Raw genomic sequence first — 21,840 nt, 5'->3', positions numbered from 1 at the left:
AGTCGTGCGATTGTATGACATAGGGCTGTTTCTTTCCTCCCAGTGCCACTGAGATCCCAGAAAGATAAACGAGAAATAGGTTCGGGGAAATAGGAGAATTATTAGCGTTCTTGTTCCTTTATCATTAGGCTTGCCGCAAAGTGTATTTTCTAGATAATGCTCAGACCTTAAAAACAACAACAAATGGCTGGGAGCTATTGTGCTTGTGGAAAATTATATTGAAGTCACGTAATAGGCGATTGCTCCCGTGGCCATGAGCAGAACTCGAGTTTGTTACTGTGGGTTTAAGAAGAATATTTTTTGTTTGTCACAAATTACTCTCATACAGAAATGTATTTTTGATAAGCGTAAACAGACTGTTTTGTCCACAGGAAGGCTTTATCAGTAGAGCTAGAATCGCTGAGTGGAACTCAAAAATTACTCATACATAGAGCTATGGCATTAGCGGAGCCAGGATGCAAACCCACTCACCCGGAAATTACTTCGGGCGCTGCAAGGCAGGGATGGACTTTTTCTCATTTCAGCTTTCTCTTCTATTTGGCTTTAGTGCCCATAGTTTTGTAAAGCTTTGTTAATTTACTTTCAAATCCCCCACATGCAGCCACTCCGGGTTCTTTGCGGCCTTGTCTTTCTGCATCCACTTAAGTCCCTCCAGGTAGGTTTTGTGGTAAATTACAATTGCAAACAGGTTGTAGGGGCTCACCGAAGCTCTGAGGTGAACTTTCTCTCCCAGCATCTAACTTTTTGAACCTGAGAACTTTTTGAAAAAAAAAAAAACGCTTTCTGTTTTTATTTATTTGTTTTCCTAGCATTTCCCCCATTGGGACATGCATAAGAAGAAAGAGGAACCCAGACAGGCACCTCCTCTGGTCCCAGGAGAAGATCAGTGGCCCATGCAATGCCTCACAGTGGGGGACTGGGTTGCCCTAGTCCCAGGATACTGTTTAGAAGCTGCCCAGGAAAGCCCTGGTTAATTCTCTCCCTAAAATATCTGTATTTTGTTTTACTGATTATCTATTTAAAAAGAAAAAAAAAACCTTTTAAGTCAAATTTTGGGTTTTGGTTCATGTTATTTCTTTTTTTATGTTTCCTTTATTTTTAATAAAAAAATATAGATGTATGTATGTCTCTATACACCGCCCCCGTGTGTGTGTCTCTCTCTCCATACACACCCCTACATACTGAAGGAAATCAAAAAGGTTTCATTAATCCTCTTTCCCTTTAGTTCATAGCATGTCAAAATTCTTTCTTCATGGCAAATTTAAATACAAATATCTGGAGAGTTTATTTCCATGTTAGGCCACGCTGTGTGCCCCACCCTGCTTCGTGTGTCTTTTACTTCTCAATATTTCATGGCCATGTTGAAGCTCCAGTTGTCATTCATTTCTCTAGCAATGATGCTCAGCTCTCCCCTCTGGCTGTTGCCTGGCTGGATCCTGCTTCCCTTTGGTTCCCACTCTCAAGCCAACACCATCAATGCTGCAATAAACACCCTGTGAGGCTATGCCACAGTCTGCTGATTTCTTTGTTAGAGTCCCAGGAACGGAATGACTGGGTCAATGCATATGAATTACTTATATATTAGTAATCACGCTAACATTACATCCCTAAAACATTCTAGACAATCATCTCCAGCCAGTAAGCTATGAAAGGGTCTGACTCATGACATCTGTTGAAATTTTTATTCAGGATCAAGACAAGGAACATATTAAACCAGTCTCGGAAATGTTTATGTGCCAAGGCCCCAGAGCACTTTCAGAACAAATGGTGGAGAACGTAAGCACCCATCAGACAAGGGAACTATATGAGATTGGTACACTTATATTTATATGTGGATATAGAGGCATGCAAACATACATATCTCATATAGAAGTTGAAGATGCATATTTATATGTATCATCAATTATTATATTGATATGTGTAGTAATTGCATAAATCCTCAAACTTGATTTCAATTCTTTCTTACAAAAACCAGCAAGTATATTATATGTCTATAATTGAACAACCTGGATTTCTTTTTCTTGCTCCCTGCCACCATGGGGATTTGGAACAGGGGCAGGGCCGCAGAGGAATAAGGGAGGGGGAAAAAGTGCCTCCTCAGGGAATCAGAGGAACCTGTACTTGGCTTCACTGGGGAGTTTGAAAGGCCCTAGGGAGGCAGAGGTTGACTCTAGACTGGGTCTCGTTAGAAAGCAGAGCGAGTCTGTGATGGATCATTTCAATAAAGCTTATCTACAGGGAGGCAGAGCAGAGTGAGGATCAAGCTGGAATTGGTAAGGAAACAGTAGTCATTCATAATAGCCTAGAGGAGACAGTTGGAATTCTGTGGGCTGCGTGGTAACTGCCTGGAGTGGATGCTTTATGAGATTGTTTATGTCGGATAGGAAGAGAACACAGCTTAGAGGTGGGGTATTAGATAGCTGGAAAAGTAATAGCATGGAACTAGCTAGGGGTATCTGGGGCTGTTTCTTTACAGATCAATCAATAGATAGGCAGGTAAGTAGGTAGATAGGCAGGTGGGTAGACAGATGGGTGGAAGATGGATGCCCCCAAAGAAAGTCAAATTTAAAAAAGGAAAAAGAAGTGAAAAAAAATTTTAAGGTTGCCAATAAGACACTCCGTAAAGGATAGCTCTTTACAGAGAAGAATGGCTGATGATGGATGTAGAGGGGGTTTTCATTTATTTTTGTTTTTAGTATATGCCTTTTTTTAGAAAATATTTTTTCATACAAGATATTCTGATCACAATTTCCCTCCCCCAGCTCTACTGAGGTACTCCCCATCTCGCCACCCACCCACCCAAGTGCATGCCATCTTTCTCTCTGTAGAAAACAGAAAGAAAACAAACCAGGATTTGAAAATGAAAACAAAGGGAAAGCACAAGAGACACAACCACACAAGGAAAATTCATAAAAACACATATTATACAAGCCAAGGACCGGCAAAACAAAACAAAACAAAATGTCCAAACAAAGTAATATGAGGCAAAAGTTGACTAAAATGTCATTAAGTTAGTTTTGAGTTGACCATCTACTTCTGGAATGGGGCCTTCCTTAAGTGTGGTTAATACACCCAGTAATAGTCCATCGGAGAGAACTAATTTTTCCTTTGCAAGCGAATGCCAACTGGAGATAGCTCCTTGGTTATGGATGGGGGCTTCTGTCCACTCTTCCCTCTCATCCCCAGGACCCCGTCTGGCTTGAACCTGTGCAAACCCGTGCATCCTCCCACGGTCTCTGTGAGCTCACGTGTGCATTGGTCCTGCTGTGTCTGAAACACATGGTTTCTTTGGAGTCTCCCATCTTTCTGCCTCCTCTTCCACGTAGCTCCCTGATCTCTGAGGGGAGAGGTTCAATGAAGACAAATCACGTATGACTGACTGTTCCGAATTCTCTCACTTTCTGCACATTGTCCAGTTGTGGGTCTCTGTATTAGCTCCCATCTTCTGAAAGAGGAAGCTAGGGTTGCAGATCCATGCCACAGAACCCGGCTTTTCCATGGGTTTGGGGAAGCTGAAGCCAAATGCTCCTGCTTGTACAACAGGCACTTTACCCACTGAGCAATGTCCTCTGCCCGCTATGTCATATATGAATATGAAGATCATGCTAGCTTCCTTTCCTGTGGTCCAGCATGACTTAAAGCTCACATTGAAATGACTCGTCCTTTGAATATGAGGTAAAGCACCTGAGTAAAAGCTTCGGGAAGTCTGGTTCCTTCTCAACTAAAGGACTGTTAATCTTGTTCCAGTCTTTGTTTGTGCTTTGTGATGTTTTTTTTTTTTTTCTCCAAAGTCATTTTAGTAGGTTTTAACTAATAAATGTCACATTTCCCAAAGTTTTACAGTTATGACTATGGGCTGCATACATTCTTTTCCTTTAATTATCTAATATCTCCAGGATTTGTGGTTCAGCCAGGTTCCTGTTTCCTCACATTCTCTAATCTTGCAGCTCATCTTTAGCCAGGTTTGACAGATCCCTTTGTTAGTCTTTTTGAAAAATAAACTTTGTTTTCTCTTCTGTAATCGTGTTTTCTATTTTGTTTATCTGTTTTGCTTTTGAGACCAGGTCTTGCAGTTCACGTAGGTCTTCACCTTGAGTTCTTCCTGTCTAGGTTCCTGAGTGCCAGGGTTATAGGTGTGACCCTCCACACTTGCTTTTCTTTCCTTCCTTTCTAAGTATAGCTTCCTATAATTGGTTACATTTATCTTAGCTTCCCCTTTTAAAAATCATAGGCCTGAATTTTTCTTTAATTAGAAATTTATCAGCTGTCATAGCCTTTCTAATGAACCTTCTCCATTTCAGTTCTTTCTACATAATATATAGCTCAGTTCTTTCTAGATAATATATAATTTTTATTTTAACTTTCTCTTTACTTCTCTTTGTTACTTCTTCCCAAGTTAATTTGGAAACTCGTGTGTGTGTGTGTGTGTGTGTGTGTGTGCGTGCTCTTCTAGTGGACTGTTTTTCATTCTTGCTATCAGACTCCAATTTTTAATCTTCTGTAAAAATGTATCAAGAGTACTGTACTCTCTCTCCAAGATGGTTTACTCCCTGGCAACTCTGTATCCTGCTCCAAATCAAGACAGGTCATTCTCCTTTACTACATAATGCCCAGACATCAGCCCAGTGAATGTCTTCCTTTGTTAGTGCTCCCAGGGGCAGAGGTGAGGAAGGGCTACTTAAGATGTAGATCTGCTCTTCCCAGGGCCTTCCTTTCTCCTTGCCATCTCTCTCCCTTCCTTCTTCATTGTGCTTCTGTGGTTTGAGGACTTGGAAATTTTATTAGCTATTTCCCCTTTCCCTTTTCCTTTATAAAATAGTATGGTGTTTATGGGCAGTGAAGGGAAAACACACTGTCTGCATTCATACTCAGGATCTGCCTCTAAGCAACTCTGAGGAACTTGGATGACAGTAGGGTGAAGAATTTACTCAGTTCCCCGATCTCTGTCTCTCCCTTTGCCCCCTCTTTATGTGTGACCTGCTTGTCCATTTTACTCCTGTTACCCTTAGGGGGCAGATATTCAGAGCACATATACAGCAGCCCCTTTGTTTGGAAGCGCTTGTGGGGCACCTAATAGTATATACGTGCTGAGAATACAACTGTTAGCAGACCTGAGTGCTTGCTCTCATACCGTGATGCCCTTGTGTGGATAAAACTGAAGAACTATGTCTAACAAATAAATCAAAATGTGATGATGGAAAATACTCTAGTTATCTACAATTGAATAAAAACACACCCAAAATTTAGTGGCTTAAAATAAAGATCATGCTCGATTTCTCAGAAAATTAGGAAACAACCTTCCCCAACACCCAGTAATACCTCTTTTGGCTATGTATCCAAAGGATGCTCAATCATGCCACAAGGACATGTGCTCAACTATGTTCATAGCAGCTTTGTTTGTCATAGCCACAACCTGGAAACAACCTAAATGCCCCCTGACTGAAGAATGGATAAGGAAAATGTGGTACATTTACACAGTGGAGTACTACACAGCAGAAAAAAAAAATAATGACATCTTGAATTTTGCAGGCAAATGGATGGAGCTAGAAAACATTATTTTGAGTGGGGTAACCTAGACACAGAAAGACAATTATCACATGTACTCACTCATAAGTGGTTTTTAAACATAAAGCCAAGAAAACCAGCCTACAAATCACAATCCCAGAGAACTTAGACAACAGTGAGGACACTAAGAAAGACTTACATAGTCTACATGGGAAGTAGAAAAAGGCCCAACTAGGCAAATCTGGAGCTTAAATCTCACATCCCTTGTGACTGTCTCAGAAACACACACTCTCTCTTTCTGCCTTTCCCTTTCCTCTCCTTCTCTTTTCCTTTACCCTTCTGCTCCTTCCCCCACCTTCGTTTCTTACTCCCCTCTGGCTCTCCCCTTTTACATCCATTTTCCTTATTACATGTTTGGACATTGGGCATGCTTGCCATGTTTACACTGATACTTTGTCTTTGCTGTCTAGATGGGTGTGCTCAGTCCTGCCCGTGAATCACATACAGTGGGTCTCAGCAGCCACTTCAACTTCGGGCTCCTGCTTTGAGTTCCTGCCCCTCCCTTGTTATATGAATTTGGATAACTCCTAGAGTCGCTCCGGGTTTCTGTGACCTTTTCAGTAAAATGAGGATAATAACATCTACCCAATGCTATAGTTAGAAGCAGATAAGTTCAAGTGCAATGCTTTATGAACAGTGGGCCCCAATTAGTTGTTATTAATCCTATATGTACTGCCCACAGTGCCATTCACAGGTGACTGAAGTGTTTGCAAGACAAAGAGATGTCTGCAGCTAGCATTGCACCAGAGCTAGCCACATTGCATGTTCCATGGTCAACATTGCTTTAAGACAATGTTTATTCGTAGGGATCTAACCATTGCTTTCACCTGACAAAGAAACAGTCTGGGAAGCCCTAAGCTCCTGCTAAGCGCCCCCTCCTGTGCACTGTGTTTCCCACAACAGGAATGTCTTACATGTCATTAGCACCCAGACTGAGTGATCACATCTGTAATCGGATCTCTAGAAGGTAGAAGACTCAACTACCTTGCCAGACTGAGTCCATCCCACATATGATCATCCAAGCCCGGAAGATCTGTTCCTCACAGCCTTCGGGTCTGATAAGGTTGTCCCACAGCACCGAGTAGCTGCCTTCGGGAAGGAACTCTTTGTGGTAATGCCAGAGGGGTGTAATCTGTGTAGTGAGGAAGTGAGAAGGAAATGAGAAGATCCTAGGAGCAGTTCAACTCCAGGCTTCTCCTGAAGTTACCGCCGGGAAGAACTTGTCTCACAGCATACAAAAAAATAAAATTTTCCCAAAATTAGCTACGAAATTTTTTAGTGCAAATAGACCTTGAATCTGATAAAATACTTTAAAATCTTTACTGAAAGGATTATGTGGTTTTCTTTTCAATTTTGTTCTGTTGACATGTCTAATTACATTGGTAAGTTTACAAACTCTAAGCCAGTCATAGTCTTGAAATAAATGTCACTGAACAGGAATGACCATTTTATACTCCACATGACCATTTGATACACCATCGGACTTATATCACTGTTTTTACAAATACCGTTCTATACAGTTCATGAATGATGTCAGTATCTGGATTTCTGTTTTATAGTTTCCTTGTTGAATTTTGATCTCCATTTTTTTTCTGGCACCATAAAATATGTTGGGAATTCTTCTATCCACTTTCCTTTTTCCCTTGAAGACTGTTAGGAAGGGTCCACTGGCGAAGTCATGTGAACACAGGAAACTTTGATGGAAAACGTTTTAAATTATTGGCTCAATTACTTCACTGGATATGGAACTATCCATGTTTTCTATTTTTTGTGTTAATTTTGATTTTTTTAAAAAGCTGTTTCTCTGCATTGCCAGGTTTACTGCCATGCATTTTGAGGGGACCTTTAGGATGGTTCGCACGTGAGCATCTCCACACATTTCTCGCTCACATATTTCCTCTCACGCTCATAACTTTAAATTTTTCTCTTCGCTGTATTTCATAATTCCCATGTAAGTTATGATACAAGGACAGACAGTGTGGCTTTTTGCTGTAAGCATCCAAGTGTTGGCTGTGTCCATGCATGGGGTGGGGTGTGCACAAGCAAGACACTTTGTGTGAACATCAGAGACAACTTTGTGGTCTGCTCTGTCACTGTTAAAATTAAGTTAAATTAAGTTAAAATGAAGTTCCAGGCCTTGAACTCAGACAGCCAGGCTTACAGCGTCCCCCTCACCACCAGCTTTCCCCCTTCACTGACTACTTTTTACAGCAATGGTTGATTTTTATCTGGATGGTCCCTCTCAGCAAGAGCTAGCTTCTCCAGACTCAGAAAATTCTTATTGGCTGGAGTAATTCAGAGGATGGCTTGGTTAGAATCATACAAACCAGCATGCTGGAAGCATCTGCACAGAGTTTCTCTGTTCGCTCAAAGAGACATGAACAAAAATAAAAGATATTGGTGTATCTGAGGGAAGCATCAAACTCCTGGGGCAGCTACCTAACAATTCTGCAGGGAGAACTCTTGCAACTTAGGGCTAGAGGACAGAGCCCTGGCCAGCGCCTGGAGTTGGAAGCCATCAACAGTCATCAGCTGCTGAACTCACTCTGGTAACCAGATCTGTCTTCTAGCTTCTTATTTTGTGGACTTGTGACTCTTCTTTAGGATCTTAGCTAGCGGGATCCCAGCCTTCCCATCAAGTGTACCTGATGCTTATTCACTCTCACCAAGAAGTAAGACCCAACAGTGGCCAGCCTTCTCAGGTTGGAGGCCCTACAGCTCTCCCAGCTGCAGACACCAGCTGAGCGTCTTTCCTTAGACTTCTGAAAATGGTGTCCCATAGCACCCTTGCCCATTTTTCTTACCCTGTTGGTCGGGCCCCTCGTGTGTGAGGGGACACCTCAGAGAACCTGTGTTACCTGTCCTGAGACTCAAGAGAAGCAATTTATGGGCAAATACTCCAGGCAAACAGCCCCTCCTCCATGCCCCTGCTGCTGGCCAGAGCTGGGATACAGACCCAGAGTCTGCTCTAGTGGCTTCAGGAAGAAAAGCTTTATTGAAGGGTGGACTCCCTGGGAAGGAGAGAAGAGCAGCATGGTCTAGCCTGGGCTGCCTGAGAGCATGGTCTAGCCTGGGCTGCCTGAGCTTCACACTCTTCAGGGAGCTGTGAGCATGACTAGTTTTCCTTAGGTCCTGAGGACTCTGGGATCTTCTGCAGGACTATCTACTTCATAGCACATGTTCTAGGCCTCCCTTAAGCTAAACCCTCTTTTAATGAATAGGAATATATGGGGGAAATGGGCATCTAGGCATTTAAATTGAGTTTCAAGAAATATAACCTGACAGAAGTCACATACAAACTAATCACAGGCAAGACTTGGAAACCAAGAGCCACCTCCCCACCCCTGGTGTCCAACCCCTGAGAGGCTGAAGCTCCTGCAGTAGGTCTACAGAGTTATAAATCCCCAAATTTCACAACAGTACCTAGAAGAGAAATAACATATCCTCTCTATGGACACTGGATTTTCTCCATCCAGTCTCGTGAGAGGGGAATACAAAACTCTTCAATGTCTCCAAGAGCGTGGCAGAGGACCCTGTGTAGCATGTCAGCCACCCACACAGGCAAACTGAAGCTTCCTATTGTGGAAAGCCCACATCCCATGTGGGAGAATTAACTACTTGTCATCTTTTCCTCAACAAAGCAAATGTTCTGTTCTGCTGTTGCGTGACCGAGAGCATGAGACATGAGCTAGAACAAAGTGGAACTGGCCAGAAGAACAGAGAGCCTGTCTGAGGTTCCGCATTCTGTTCTATTTCAGAGGCATCCTTTTGTGCCTGTGCAGGCAAAGAGGAGGAGAGAATTGCAGCTATTCCCAGAATACTTCCAGATTTTAAAAAAATATATATTTTTTCCTGTAATTATCTGGATGTTTCAGATAAATTTGGGGGGTAATTTTGGTTCAAATAGTCCTCATAATTATCCCAATTCTTTTAGACACGAATTCCCAGACACTGCTAAAAATACAAAGCAAGAGAAAGTGCTGTCAGCAAGCTGGCTGCATTGTACAGAGCGCTGGGAAATGACATGCAGGATCAGGAAGTTTCCCTGCTCCCCAGTTTAGCAAGGTGCGCAAAGGAAATCAGAATGGCCCGAAGAAAAAAGAAAGGAAGAAACTAGAAGTTTCTAGACCAAGGGGCATACCCCATGAGCACAACAGGCCTAAATTAATTCTTACATTTGAAAAGAAATGAGCCCAGATAGCATGAGAGGGACAGAAAAAAACTGACAACTGCACGAACATGCTGTTTTTTTTAAAAAGTAATCTGAAAGTAACAAAAAGAAAAAAAAAAGTAAAGAAACTCCAGAGTAAGAATTTTAGTTGCTTGCAAGTAAGAATTCCTTTGGTGGGCTGAAGCGGTGGCTCAGAGGTTAAGAGCACTGACTGCTCTTTAAGAGGTCCTGAGTTCAATTCCCAGCAACCACATGGTGGCTCACAACCATCTGTAATGAGATCTGGTGCCCTCTACTGGCCTATAGGACATAAGTAGGCAGAATACTGTATACATAATAAATAAATAAATCAAAAAAAGAAAAAAAAAGAATTCCTTTGGCTACACCTATCTGTCATCCAGTTGGCAAAGGCTTAAAATGTATCTTTTGCTGTATCGTTTGCTGGCCTTCTGCAGTGACTAGTCTTTTAAACTCGTTTGAGGCAAACAGTTTAAAGAAAATATTTATATATGAGTGCAGTGGTTTAAAAAAGCATGGTTCCATTGACTCATATGTTCAATATTTGGTCCTTAGTTGGTAGGACTACTTGGGAAGGATTGGGAGGTGTGGCTTTGTTGGAGGAACTGTGTATAATTTTGCTAAGAGAAAATGATCCCCAGATGATTTAAAAAAAACATTTTAGAGTATTAAATTATCTTGCTGAATCTTTCACAAATTTTACTTAAATTTGATAAAATAAAAGCATATTATCTTTTAGCTCATACTGCAATCTCCCTCAGCCTGTGTATTTCCGGGATTTCAGGCATGGACAATCATACCAGATTATTTAAAACTCATATTAGACAATGACTTATCAATCAATGTCCTTGCAAAATTAGTCCTAGAACAAGCAGATAACAAGCCTCTGGGGTCTAAGAGAAGCTGAGTGGCTTTTAAAGTTGTGTTATCATTTTTGTTCCCTGGACTGTAGAGGTGAGGGAGTATATAATACTGCTGTATTAGACTGGCGAGAATGTAAATTAAAAGACCAGTGTTTGTTTCTTGGGGGTGGGAGAAGAAAGCAGAGCTATAGGTCTCTCCCACCACCTGAAGTCTACTGCCCATCAGTCAGACTGCTTACCCATCTCTATGTCTGACTTCTGGTTCTTCCATGGGTTCCTTTGAGAACTTGTATGTTGGGCCTATGAAATCCTAACAAACTTTGGCTATTACGTAGGTAGGTGGATGGATGGATAGATGGATAGATAGATAGACAGACAGACAGACAGACAGACAGACGATGGACGGACAGTGACACACTGATCCCAGTTTTATTTAGATGAACTCCTACTAAAAGAAGGCCATTTCTCTGTATTATGGAGCTTACAATTACAAAACGTTAAAGACATGAAACTATTTAGAAACAGCACAGATGTGTACACTTAAATAGACAGCTACAGCTGTGAGACAGTCTTTAAAGGAATGCTTTAGGGTACTTTGGGGTACAGGAAGGTAGGACAGATTTTCAATAGCTTGAACACGGAGTAGTGTGGTTTTGTGACCAAGCCCAGGGTAAAGAAGCAGAGACTATAGTGGGGAGGTCATGTTGAAAGCTTCTGAAAACAATGGCAACCTTAAACGAAAATAAATAAAATGACTCTGAGAATATAGACATCAGCTGCTAAGAGATAGTGATCTCGCAGAGACTATAGTGGGGAGGTCATGTTGGAAGCTTCTGAAAACAATGGCAACCTTAAACGAAAATAAATAAAATGACTCTGAGAATATAGACATCAGCTGCTAACAGATAGTGATCTCCTGGTAAAAGAAACCAAATGAGAGGAGACAGGCAAGGGCATCAGCATCATTCAGGTTGCCATCCAGAGGGGAAGTCCCCAGGCTGTCTTGAGAAGAGCTGGGGCTGGATATGGGCGAGCCAGGCAGTGAGAATTCAGAATGGGGAGAGTGTCTGGAGATCTGCTGTGCCTCCCTCCAAAACTAAGTTGAGTATCGATTAAATCCTACTTTCAAAGAAACCACTGCTGATAAACAAAGAACCACACAAGGGCATGGGGTAAGGAGGGCCTGAGGCTCACAAGGGACTGGGCATAGCAGAGTAGCCCCACAGCCAGAGGGGAAATCTTGCCCTTCTCAGCTGTCAGCTATCAGTTAAAGCAAGAGAGATCTTACTCTGAAACTGGAAAAAAATTAACCTTAAACTGAAGCCAGCTTGAAGCCACCTAACATAGCTGAAGTATAGCATGCAACCCAGCAAAACTATGGCAAAGTTTTCACTCTTCCAGAACAAAGCCCCAGAGTTGAGAGGAACACACACACACACACACACACACACACACACACACACACACACACCCCTGACAGACAACAAGGTAACACCCACAGTATCTGGCATTCTAATGATTGTGAGGCATACAGAGAAGCGGGAAATTGCGGGTCATCATGTGCGGGGAAGTTAACTCAAATACAGCAATTTCATGGAAGATAGAAGTTATTAGCTATGCATATTCAGCTGGGTCTGACAGGACTTGCCTGCAATCCTAGGATTTAGAAGACAGAAGCCCTTATTCGGGAGTTCAAGTACAGCTTAGACTATATAGTGAGAGCCTATTTCACAAGACCAAAATAGTAGTAATCATAACAACAATGTGTTAAAAGCCTAGAATAAAGATTGGATATGATTATGATGGGTATTAAAGAGATCCACACTGAAATTCTATAGATGAAAGTTAACATTGTCTAAGGTGTGAAATTACTGGATAATATTCACAAGGATCACATACTGGAACCGAAGAGATGCAGTAATTAAAGATACAACAATAGAAACTGAGAGAGAGAGAGAGAGAGAGAGAGAGAGCGCAAAAAATAGCCTGGCAGTGAACTGTGAGACAGTGCTCACATCACTTGGTCATTTAGCATTTGTTTTCCTAGGAGAAATGATGGCTTACATCAACACAGTGACTTCCCAATCAGTCCGCTTGCAGACTTAGTCATAGCACAAGCTGGAAGCAACCTGGGGTCTAGGAGAAGCAGAGTTGGTTTTTGAAAGTTGAGGTACGTCATGGAATGAAAATGTTCCCACAGTAAACAGTGTGTGCTACTGATATTCGGGTGTGTCTCAGCCTAAGGGTTTGGATAAAACAGAAAAAGCAGAGAGGAGAAGCTGTTTTGGAACTGGGCTTATGTGCAGGTCTAGAAACGCAAGCCATTCGGTGTGCATGAAAACAGATCTATAGAGGAGGGCAGCAGGGAGGAGCAGGGGGGAGGACCGACTGTCAGAGAGCGTTCACGAAGGTTCGGGGGTCATGTTCCTATGCTCTTTGTGGCTTCATGGATGCATTTGTGCATCCACGGGAATATTTCCAACCTTCAAAGCTTTTTAGTATAGTTTAATGGTATTTCAGAAAAGCTATTTTTATAAATAATCATGTACTTAAATAAATCATAAATAAATAAAACAATAATAAATAAATTGACTTTGAAACCAAGGAGAGAGCCTGCAGCCAGGAGACTTTATTTAGAATGGAGGCTGGTTTTGTTTGTTGCGGTGGGGGAGGAGCTGTTTCTATGAGCTGAGGGTAGTTACCAGAAACTGCAGAAGGGAGGGGTTAATTGACGGAATGACGGGAGGGACTGACAGCACCTTAAGAGCTCAATGCCAAATGATGCAGCTCGGGGGGGGGGGGGGGGGGGGGGGGGGAAGAGAAAGACGGAAAGAGGTGTACTTACTGGACACACCCTGCCTGGACTTTATTTTGCAAACGCTAAAGGGGAAAGTTCTTGTTCTCAAACCCCAGCGTTACAAAGTAAGTCAATCAGTTTACCAGAGTTCCCTGCTCAAAAGAGGAGCCCCCTTAGGGTACTTTCTCCCAGATCCAGTGACTCCAGCTAAATCTGGGTTTTAACCGATGTGAATCTCTGATTCACTACAAAAATAAGATTACTTTATTGAGCAGCGTCGTGTGCCTTCCTCCTTATCAGAAGGACCGAGTTAGCTGTTTTGCTCTTTTGTCAAACATCCTCACGTGGACACATGAGCAGTCCTGATAGCCCTGTGTTTATGGCCTTGGTGCAGGTTTCCGAAATAAGGAAAGTGCAGCCGTCTAACAGCGGGGGATGTTGGTGTTCAAAATTATCATTAGATCATACAGCCTCTCTCTGTGTCTCTGTCTCTCCCTCCACCCCTGTGTGTAAATGATAGCATGTGACACTTGAACTAAATCATTTATTTTAGCTTTAAACTAACTCATAAACTCCACATCAGCAACGTTCCGTTTTACTTAGATGCAAACTTCCAGGGGGCACTAACTCAAGCGTACCATGTAGAATGTCCGTCCTGTAAAAAGAATTTCAATATCGTTCATATGTAATCAACAGGTTTAACGCGATGAGCACATTGATGATGTTGGTCTTTTAATCTGGTTCATTTCAATACGAAAGCACGTACTCATCCAGGAGTTAACAAAGCATACAGGACTTCACAAAGACTTGCCCACAGGGGCGCGGGGTGGGGGACTGAGTTGGGGATGCCCCTGGAACCCGCCACTTTCCGTGGTAGCTGTGGAACGGCCGCAGCCCCGGGACCGCGGGCTTTCAGTGGCGGCCTCGGGGGGAGTTTCTGGCGGCAACCCAGCCTGGCTCTCAGCGCTGAGGCGAGTGCTGGGGGGGAGAAGGACCACCTTTTGGAGAGACAGGGTCAGTAAGTGCAAGGAAGTCCCTGGAGACCCTGAAGCACGGTACTCCGGGCCGGGAGCGGGAAAAACCTCAGCTGCCTCCCTCTCAGAGCGCACAGTTGTCGCGCGGACCCTAGAGATGCTCCCCAAGTACAGGATGGTGGTCCCTATAGACCCGCTCTCAGAGGGCTGGCAATTCCCGGGACAGGCGACCGAGAACGGTCCCCGCTGTGCCTGTCTCTGGCGGGACTCGACGGGGAGAAGAGCGGGCTCCAAGGGATACTCGCCAAGCCTTGGCTGCTTCCTTTTCCCCGCGGAGCGGGCCGCCGTGAGTTGGAGTGTGGGTGGCTACAGACGCCAGCCACTTGAGCGGCTGTGGCTCCAGCCTCCTCCCCCGCTGGTGGGGGCGGGAAGTGGAGGTGGGAGTCACCCGGGCGTGACTGCCCCGAGGCCCCTCCCGCCGCGGCAAGGGCGCTCCATAAAAGCCTGCTGGCGACCCGCTCTCCGCATCCCACCGGTGGCTCTCATCCCTCACGGAGGCGCCCACAGCAGAGCACCCGCCGCGCAGAGACGCCAACCCGCCAGCCACGGTGAGTGCCAGGACCCACTGGGACAGGAGCGCGGGCTCTCAGACGCCCCTGAACTTGCCCAGCAGCCGGTCCTCTGAGCCGGCTCGGCCAGCTTCACACCCAACCTTTCTTGGCGGCTAAATTCCACTTGCCAACTCTGATCCAACTCTCCACCTGCCCTTCCCCGGGCCTCTCCTGGCTGGGCGTCCCACCTCCGTCCCTGTTATCTTTTGAGGGTATGGAAAATAACATGGGGGTCCCTATCTCAGGGCAGGAGCGTTTCTTTTGGGGGGTCCAAATTGCGTGCGCCCAGAGGGAGGTTTCACGAGTACTGTCACATGGTGTCAGGAGCCCTATTCCCTGTCACCTCCAGGATTTCAACTGAGCCTGTGAGCCCCCTTTCCGGGTCCTGTTGCCACACCCTGGGGAATCCGACTGTCACAGCAGCGCCTGTAGCCAAACAGATCAAAAGTGACCGACAAGAAAGTTTCGTCCTCCAAGGATGATTTGGGGGCTAGAGGAGAAAAGTGGCCATTCTTTAAGGGCAGCTCTGTCCTAAACTAGAGGACCTCCATCCGCCACCTCTCACCAGGCGACTTGGAGGGACATTTCATGGAATATGGGGGCACAGCAGAGGGGCCGGGTCAGGGCGGGTGGTCCACTAAAGCTCTGGAAGAGGCGCGTGCCAAATCCGGGCTTCTTTCTGGGGTACGGGATGGAAACAGATGAGGGTCTGGAGTGGTAACGGGAACTGGGACATGGCGAGCATCCTGGACATCCCCAATTCTGAGCCTTTTGTATCCACAGATGCTAGGTAGCAAGCGAATGGGGCTGTGTGGACTGACCCTCGCTCTGTCCCTGCTCGTGTGCTTGGGTGTGCTGGCTGAGGGATACCCCTCCAAGCCCGACAATCCGGGAGAGGATGCTCCAGCTGAGGACATGGCCAGATACTACTCGGCTCTACGGCACTACATCAATCTGATCACCAGGCAGAGGTGGGTGCATCCCCCGACTGGTGCCTGGAGCTCCAGGCCAGAACACCTGCGCATCTGGGAGCCTTGGACAGCAGGGATGATTTCTTTTTTCCCTTGTTTCGTCCCAGGGTTGGGCAGGATCAGTCATAAATTCCGCTCTAGATAAATGCGTGAGCGGGGAATACACTACACAAACTGGATCCTTTCTCCCCGTCACTACAGTTGGTCTCCAAGTCCCAAGCCCAAGATTCAGTGCCTCTGGGCTGTGTGTGTGTGTGTGTCTCCCACCCACCTCTCCTGGCAGCGACAGAAGCAGGGAAGCAGCTGGGCTAGGGTGTAGGGGGAAGAGGGAATCCGACCTAGAGTAAATAACCATCACCCAAAACACCAAAGACACAGTACAGTTGTCTAAAAGGTTGCTGAGATCTTCCAACTTGCCCAGGGTAAGCTGAGTGGCAGCATTCGTGGGGGAGAGGGGACCACAGAACCATGGGTTTCTTTCTTCTGAACCATCTCGGCCTCACACTTGAGAATTACTAGACGCTCCTAAAAAGCTGACTTTTCCACTTTAGAGCAACCGAGTTCTGGAAAGAAGGTGCTTGGGTTTTTCCTAACTAAGAAGAAGCCAAACAAAGCCAAAGCTTGCATATTACTCTGGTTACGCCCCGACTGCCTGGGACCCGAGAGATGGCGAACTTTATTTTTAATGCCCAGAAGTCAAAGAGAAGAGCCTTGCTTTTTCTCTCAGCATTAAAGTCAAGCAAAACAAATTAAATCCAAGCTAATTTAAAAGGCAATACAGGACTTGGTTTGCAAAATCGATGTCCCTTAGTTCTAAACATTTAACAACACATTTTAATTACTGAGAACCTTGAAGAACTGTAGGGGCAAGGCCTTTGGAAGCATTAATGTTCTTTACTTAGCGTGTTTCAATTATGCATGGTAAATTACCAGAGGGAGGTGAAACTGCTCATGATGCAGGGGATGGTTAGATAGGATCCAAAAGGGGGTTATACTTCGGAAACAGTTGTCTACTCTTAATTTCACCAGAAAGGTGTGTGCCAATCTGAAAGCCTTCTGGGGAAAACAATCCCAGTGTGTGCAGAATCACTTGAGTAATACTGGCTCATAATCTTTTGAAACGGATCATTTTGGTTAGCAAAAAGGAATTGTGTTTTTGAGTCCAATAGACTTCCTAGAAAGTCAATGCCTTCAATTTTTTATTTCATACAGCTCAGAAAAAAAATTACACCGTTGAAATGATACCATGCTTTTAAAAGGAACTTTATTTAGATACAACCTATAGAACTAATCTTTTTTGTAAACATTGCTGCTATACAGCCGCCACCGTGTACAGAATGATTCTGTGTGCAGAAAGATTCCATTCCGTGGTTTTCCAGTCACCTCAGTCAGCCTTTTCCTCACAACTTTGAAGTGGATTTAACTGTCTCCACTGTGCAGATCATAAAACCAAGGACATTTCAAGAAAGCTGTTTTAGGGATATGGAATTGGAACCTTGAACTGAGTTTCTTTGGCTGGAATCACACTATCACATTCAATGTAATTTCTACTGTCTTTAGGAGAAGTGAGGAAAGGGGCTTTCCTGTCATGGGAAGAGAATCAGGAGGGAACTGGTCCCTAAGGCAGTTCCCTCTGTCATCTTGGTGATGAGCCTAGAAACCACTAGAAGCTCTATTGTGCACTTGTTGACTTCCCTCCAAAGACTCTCAGGCAGAAGTCCACACCTTTGAAATCTACCATGTCATTTGTGACTGTTTTATCTGTAATTATTCTCTTTCTTCCTCCTGCCAGCCAGTCCTGGTTGTAGCTATTTTCCCATTGTGGTACAGGCTGCTGATTCAATGCTTCTGCAGGCCGGATTTTCTTAATCTAGTCTATGGATCTATCACATCTTGCTTATATGGCTCCTTAGAACAGTGGTTTTCAGCTGGTGGCTGGGGGCAGGTGGGGAGAATGTTATCCTCTCTAGGATATGGGGCAGCATTGGGAGAGATGTTTGGTTGACAAAACCAGAAGTGAGTGCTTCTGGTATCCAGTATGGAGCTGACAGGGATGCTGGTAATATCCTAGGATGCCCAGCCCAGCTCTCCACCCCTACCCTGCCCCCCAGTAAAGAATCCTCTTCTCCCAAGTGTTAGTACTGCACAGGTTGAGAAGTAAATCTCTAGAACAGTGTTTCTTCATCCTGGCTTTGCGTCACAATCACATGGAGAACTTTTTAAATAGAATGACTTGGCCTCCGCTCTCACCAATTAAATCGAGATGGGATCTGGGCTTTCTAAGTGTCCTTAAAGGCGTCCCAGGGGAGTTTAATGTGAAGCCAGGTTCGAGAATCTTTGCCTTAGAAATTCCATCTTTAGAAGCTTGCTTATTACAGAGAAAACTGATCATCCAGAATTAATTAGAGAAAGAAGAACTCCAAGCCTGTCCATCCTGTAGGTGTATGACCGGGCAGAAGCTATCACGACACTGGTAGATTTGTGACTGGGAAAAGGATTCCAGCCCTTTCGCTATCCTACTATAGGCAGGGTAGAAGGACCCACAGAAAGATTTCTGTGGGCCGGTAGGACTTCTTCATACCTGGGGGAAGCCATGAGTGCCTCCAGCAGATGGGGAGTAACTGCTGTAATTACAGTATAATCTCAAAAATAAAATCTTTATGAAGCACTTCAGAAAATTAAATACATATAACCTTTAAATTGTATTTGCTTATTGTTTGGGATGAGAGAGAGAAACTTTGTGTTGGTGTATGCCTGCAGACACGTGCGTGCGGAAGTCAGAAGGTAATGCTCCAGAGCTGGATCTCTAGTTCCTGTTTGGGTTCTGGGGCTTGAACTCGGGTCATCGGGCTAACATGCCAACCCCTTCTGCATCTCAGCGGCTTGCATATGTGTGTGTGTGTGTGTGTATGTGTATGTGTATGCATATTGTGTTACTACAAAGTTGCTGATGGCATGTGCTTCACACTCTGAGAATACTTAGTAGCAGATGGACAACTGGGAGTAATGTCTGAGTCTGGTGATACACTCTCCTCCTCTCTCCTAAGCTTATTTGATAAATCTCTGATTATGCTTTCTTGTTTCAGATATGGCAAGAGATCTAGCCCTGAGACACTGATTTCAGACCTCCTGATGAGAGAAAGCACAGAAAATGTCCCCAGAACAAGGTACGACAAGATTTGGGGTGGAGACCTTGCTATACAGAGATTAAGATGCCAGGGGAGGTAAGCTGGGGGAAGCTGGGAGTCCACGTGAACATTAGGATGGAAGAATCTAGAAAAGAGGGATTAGGGCAGAAGCGGGGATAAAAAACCATAGAGAAAAAGACCTTTTTTATAGTGCATTCACCGCTAACCTCAACTTGCAGGGCATATGGTTTTTAACTAATATTATTTGGTGCTTTTTTCTAAATGTGAGTGATTTTTAGCTCAAAATCATACTCTGTAGAATATCTTGCCTTATTAGAAGTAAGGGAGCATAGAACAAGCCCACAGCTCTAAATTGAAATGACCAATCATCCATTTGGGGTGATCAATCTAGTTTTTATACACTAAATAACACACCCAAATGTCTTAGAGCCGTGTCCTTCGTATGTTTGACTCTGTCTTTCCTGGATTTACCCCAGACTAGAGGTAAGTCAAGTGCTCCTGGATACCTTTTGATGTATTTTGGTTTAATATAGTGATTTATTTTATTCAAAGACTCACTGTTGGGCAATGTATTATCGTTAGTTGCTTTTCTGTAGTCTGGAGCCTTTCTTGGCGTACGAACAGGTCTTGAGACAGGTGTTTGCCCAAATCAAAGGGCTCCCCAGCGGGCTAAGCGGGTGCCTCCTGGACAGGAAAGGGGTGCTGCCAAAAGGGGCGGAATCTGCCTCCACTTTCATAACCCCTAACCTGCTCTGTTGACCTTGCCTCCTGCACGATCTCAATCCACCATTCTTAAGTATCCCCGTAGACAGAACTCCACACTGTCAGAAACTGTGTTCCCCAGAAGAGGTCACTAGCATGCTTGCTCAATGAGTGCGACTGGTGTGTCACCCTACATGGAAGTTCTCCACGGAGAACCCACGGGTGACAGCAGGATCACCCATCCTCCCTCAATGCTCTCTCAGCTCTCTTATGAAACAACCAGCCAGATGGTTTCTCTGAGGTAAACAACCATCTGAACTGGAATAAAGTTCCCTGCTTCTCTCCCTGGACACATCGACCTAGACTTCACCAGTGAACGCAAGGAAATGGGAAATTCATAAGCATTGTTTTCGATGCTGATCAATAAGCATCTTTTTAATGTCTCATTGATATGCATGGGATATTTGCCACAGTAAAGGTTTAGGCCAGGCTATGAATACTTAGGATTTGGAAATAACGAGCCAGGCCTACTTAGAACTTCATTGCCTGCTTTGTTTTGTCGACTGAAATAACACAGTTAGTGCAGGGAATAAAGTTAACAGCACCCTGACTGACAGACTCAATCATGTGCAATTAGGAGGAGACAAAAGTTGATAGCCCTGGAGCTGCCTGTGAATGCTGTCTTATTAAAAGGGGCCCTTTAGAGTCTAATAAATGGCATCTCTCTACATAGCAAAAGCTTCCTGGAAAACAACGGAAGCGTATTCAGAGTGGAACAACACTAACTTTCTTGTTATAGTTTCATGTGATTCCTATAGTTTTGATCTTCAGAAATCCGCTGGAGTCCCTCAGCTCCTTTGATATGTACAGAGCCTTCTGTGGACTCTCTTAGAGACTCCAGTTCCCATGGGGCAAAAGCTGATGAACTGGGGCTTCATTATGCTGCCGTTCGTTCCCCTGTGGCTTCTTATTTGCAGCGCCAACTGGAGGCTTCACAATAGCTTCTGATCACTGTGCAGCTCAGAACTGATGTCTCACTCTTGTAAGACACCCCACCCCCCGGAGCCGGGCAGTCATTCTTCTCTGCTTTGCTTCTTGTGTTTTCCAGGCTTGAAGATCCTTCCATGTGGTGATGGGAAATGAAGCTCCCTCTCCCGGTCCTTCCTGTTCTCCACACACATCTCATCTCATCCTGTGACACCTGTCCCACCAATGCATGCAGCCACCAGGCTGGACTCAGCACCATTTCCCTTCTTGTCGTTGTATATATGTGTGTTTAAATAAAGTATCATGCATCCAAAAGTGTATTCTCTTTGGTGAATTATCTCTGATCAGAGCAGAAAGAACTGGGTTAGGCATTAAATGGTCATCAGTCTCAAGGAACAAACTCAGAGTTTGTCCCACCAACATTAGAGCAACAGCCATGAAGAGTAAATGGCTATGCTGCCCTTGGAAGCATTGGTCTCAGAGCTTTGGGGAAAGGTCTCATATCCTCGTATCTAACATAGCAGTCACGAGTGGCTGACTGAACACCTGATGTGACCGATGTGAATAAGGAGTGGAGTTTTCCATCCCATGCAATTGAAATTCATGTTAATAGGCATGTGTTGCTGGTGGCTACCACATCATATCAAGCGGCTGACTTGAGGTCACTCCTGGAATATGAGCAAGAATCACACTGGGCAGGATGGTCCCCTCACACAGCCTGGGCATGGTAATTAGTTTAGCTAAAACATCACCCAATTTCCTCCTTCAAGTCCCGATTTGCATGGACTTAGTTAAAAATTAACAGTATTCAATTCTTACATATACTTCCCCCTCCCCCAGACAGGGTTTCTCTGTAGCTTTGGAGCCTGCCCTGGAGCTCACTCTATAGACCAGGCTGGCCTCGAACTTACAGAGATGCACCTTTCTCTGCCTCCTGAGAGCTGGGATTAAAGAAAGGCGCATGCCACCACATTCTGGCACCCTTAAATGTACTCTTATTCAGAGAAATGGGCCTTCCTCATCGCACAGTGG

The 21,840-nt window shown here is 44.5% G+C and overlaps 1 protein-coding gene across 1 annotated transcript; it reads left to right on the top strand.

The window, feature by feature from the left end:
* Window positions 1–14,850: 14,850 nt before the first annotated feature.
* On the top strand, window positions 14,851–21,114 carry Npy (neuropeptide Y). The gene is made up of 4 exons (XM_041640730.1): window positions 14,851–14,996; window positions 15,783–15,970; window positions 19,057–19,137; window positions 20,930–21,114. Exons 2-4 carry the CDS (start codon window positions 15,783–15,785, stop codon window positions 20,952–20,954), a joined length of 294 nt encoding a protein of 97 aa, XP_041496664.1. The 5' UTR covers window positions 14,851–14,996; the 3' UTR covers window positions 20,955–21,114.
* Window positions 21,115–21,840: the final 726 nt, after the last annotated feature.

This window comes from Microtus oregoni, unplaced genomic scaffold, assembly GCF_018167655.1.
Source record: "Microtus oregoni isolate MIOR12 unplaced genomic scaffold, Mior012 000064F_ref0000363, whole genome shotgun sequence".
Lineage (NCBI taxonomy): Eukaryota > Metazoa > Chordata > Mammalia > Rodentia > Cricetidae > Microtus > Microtus oregoni.
This window is presented reverse-complemented; position numbering and strand designations above follow the sequence as displayed.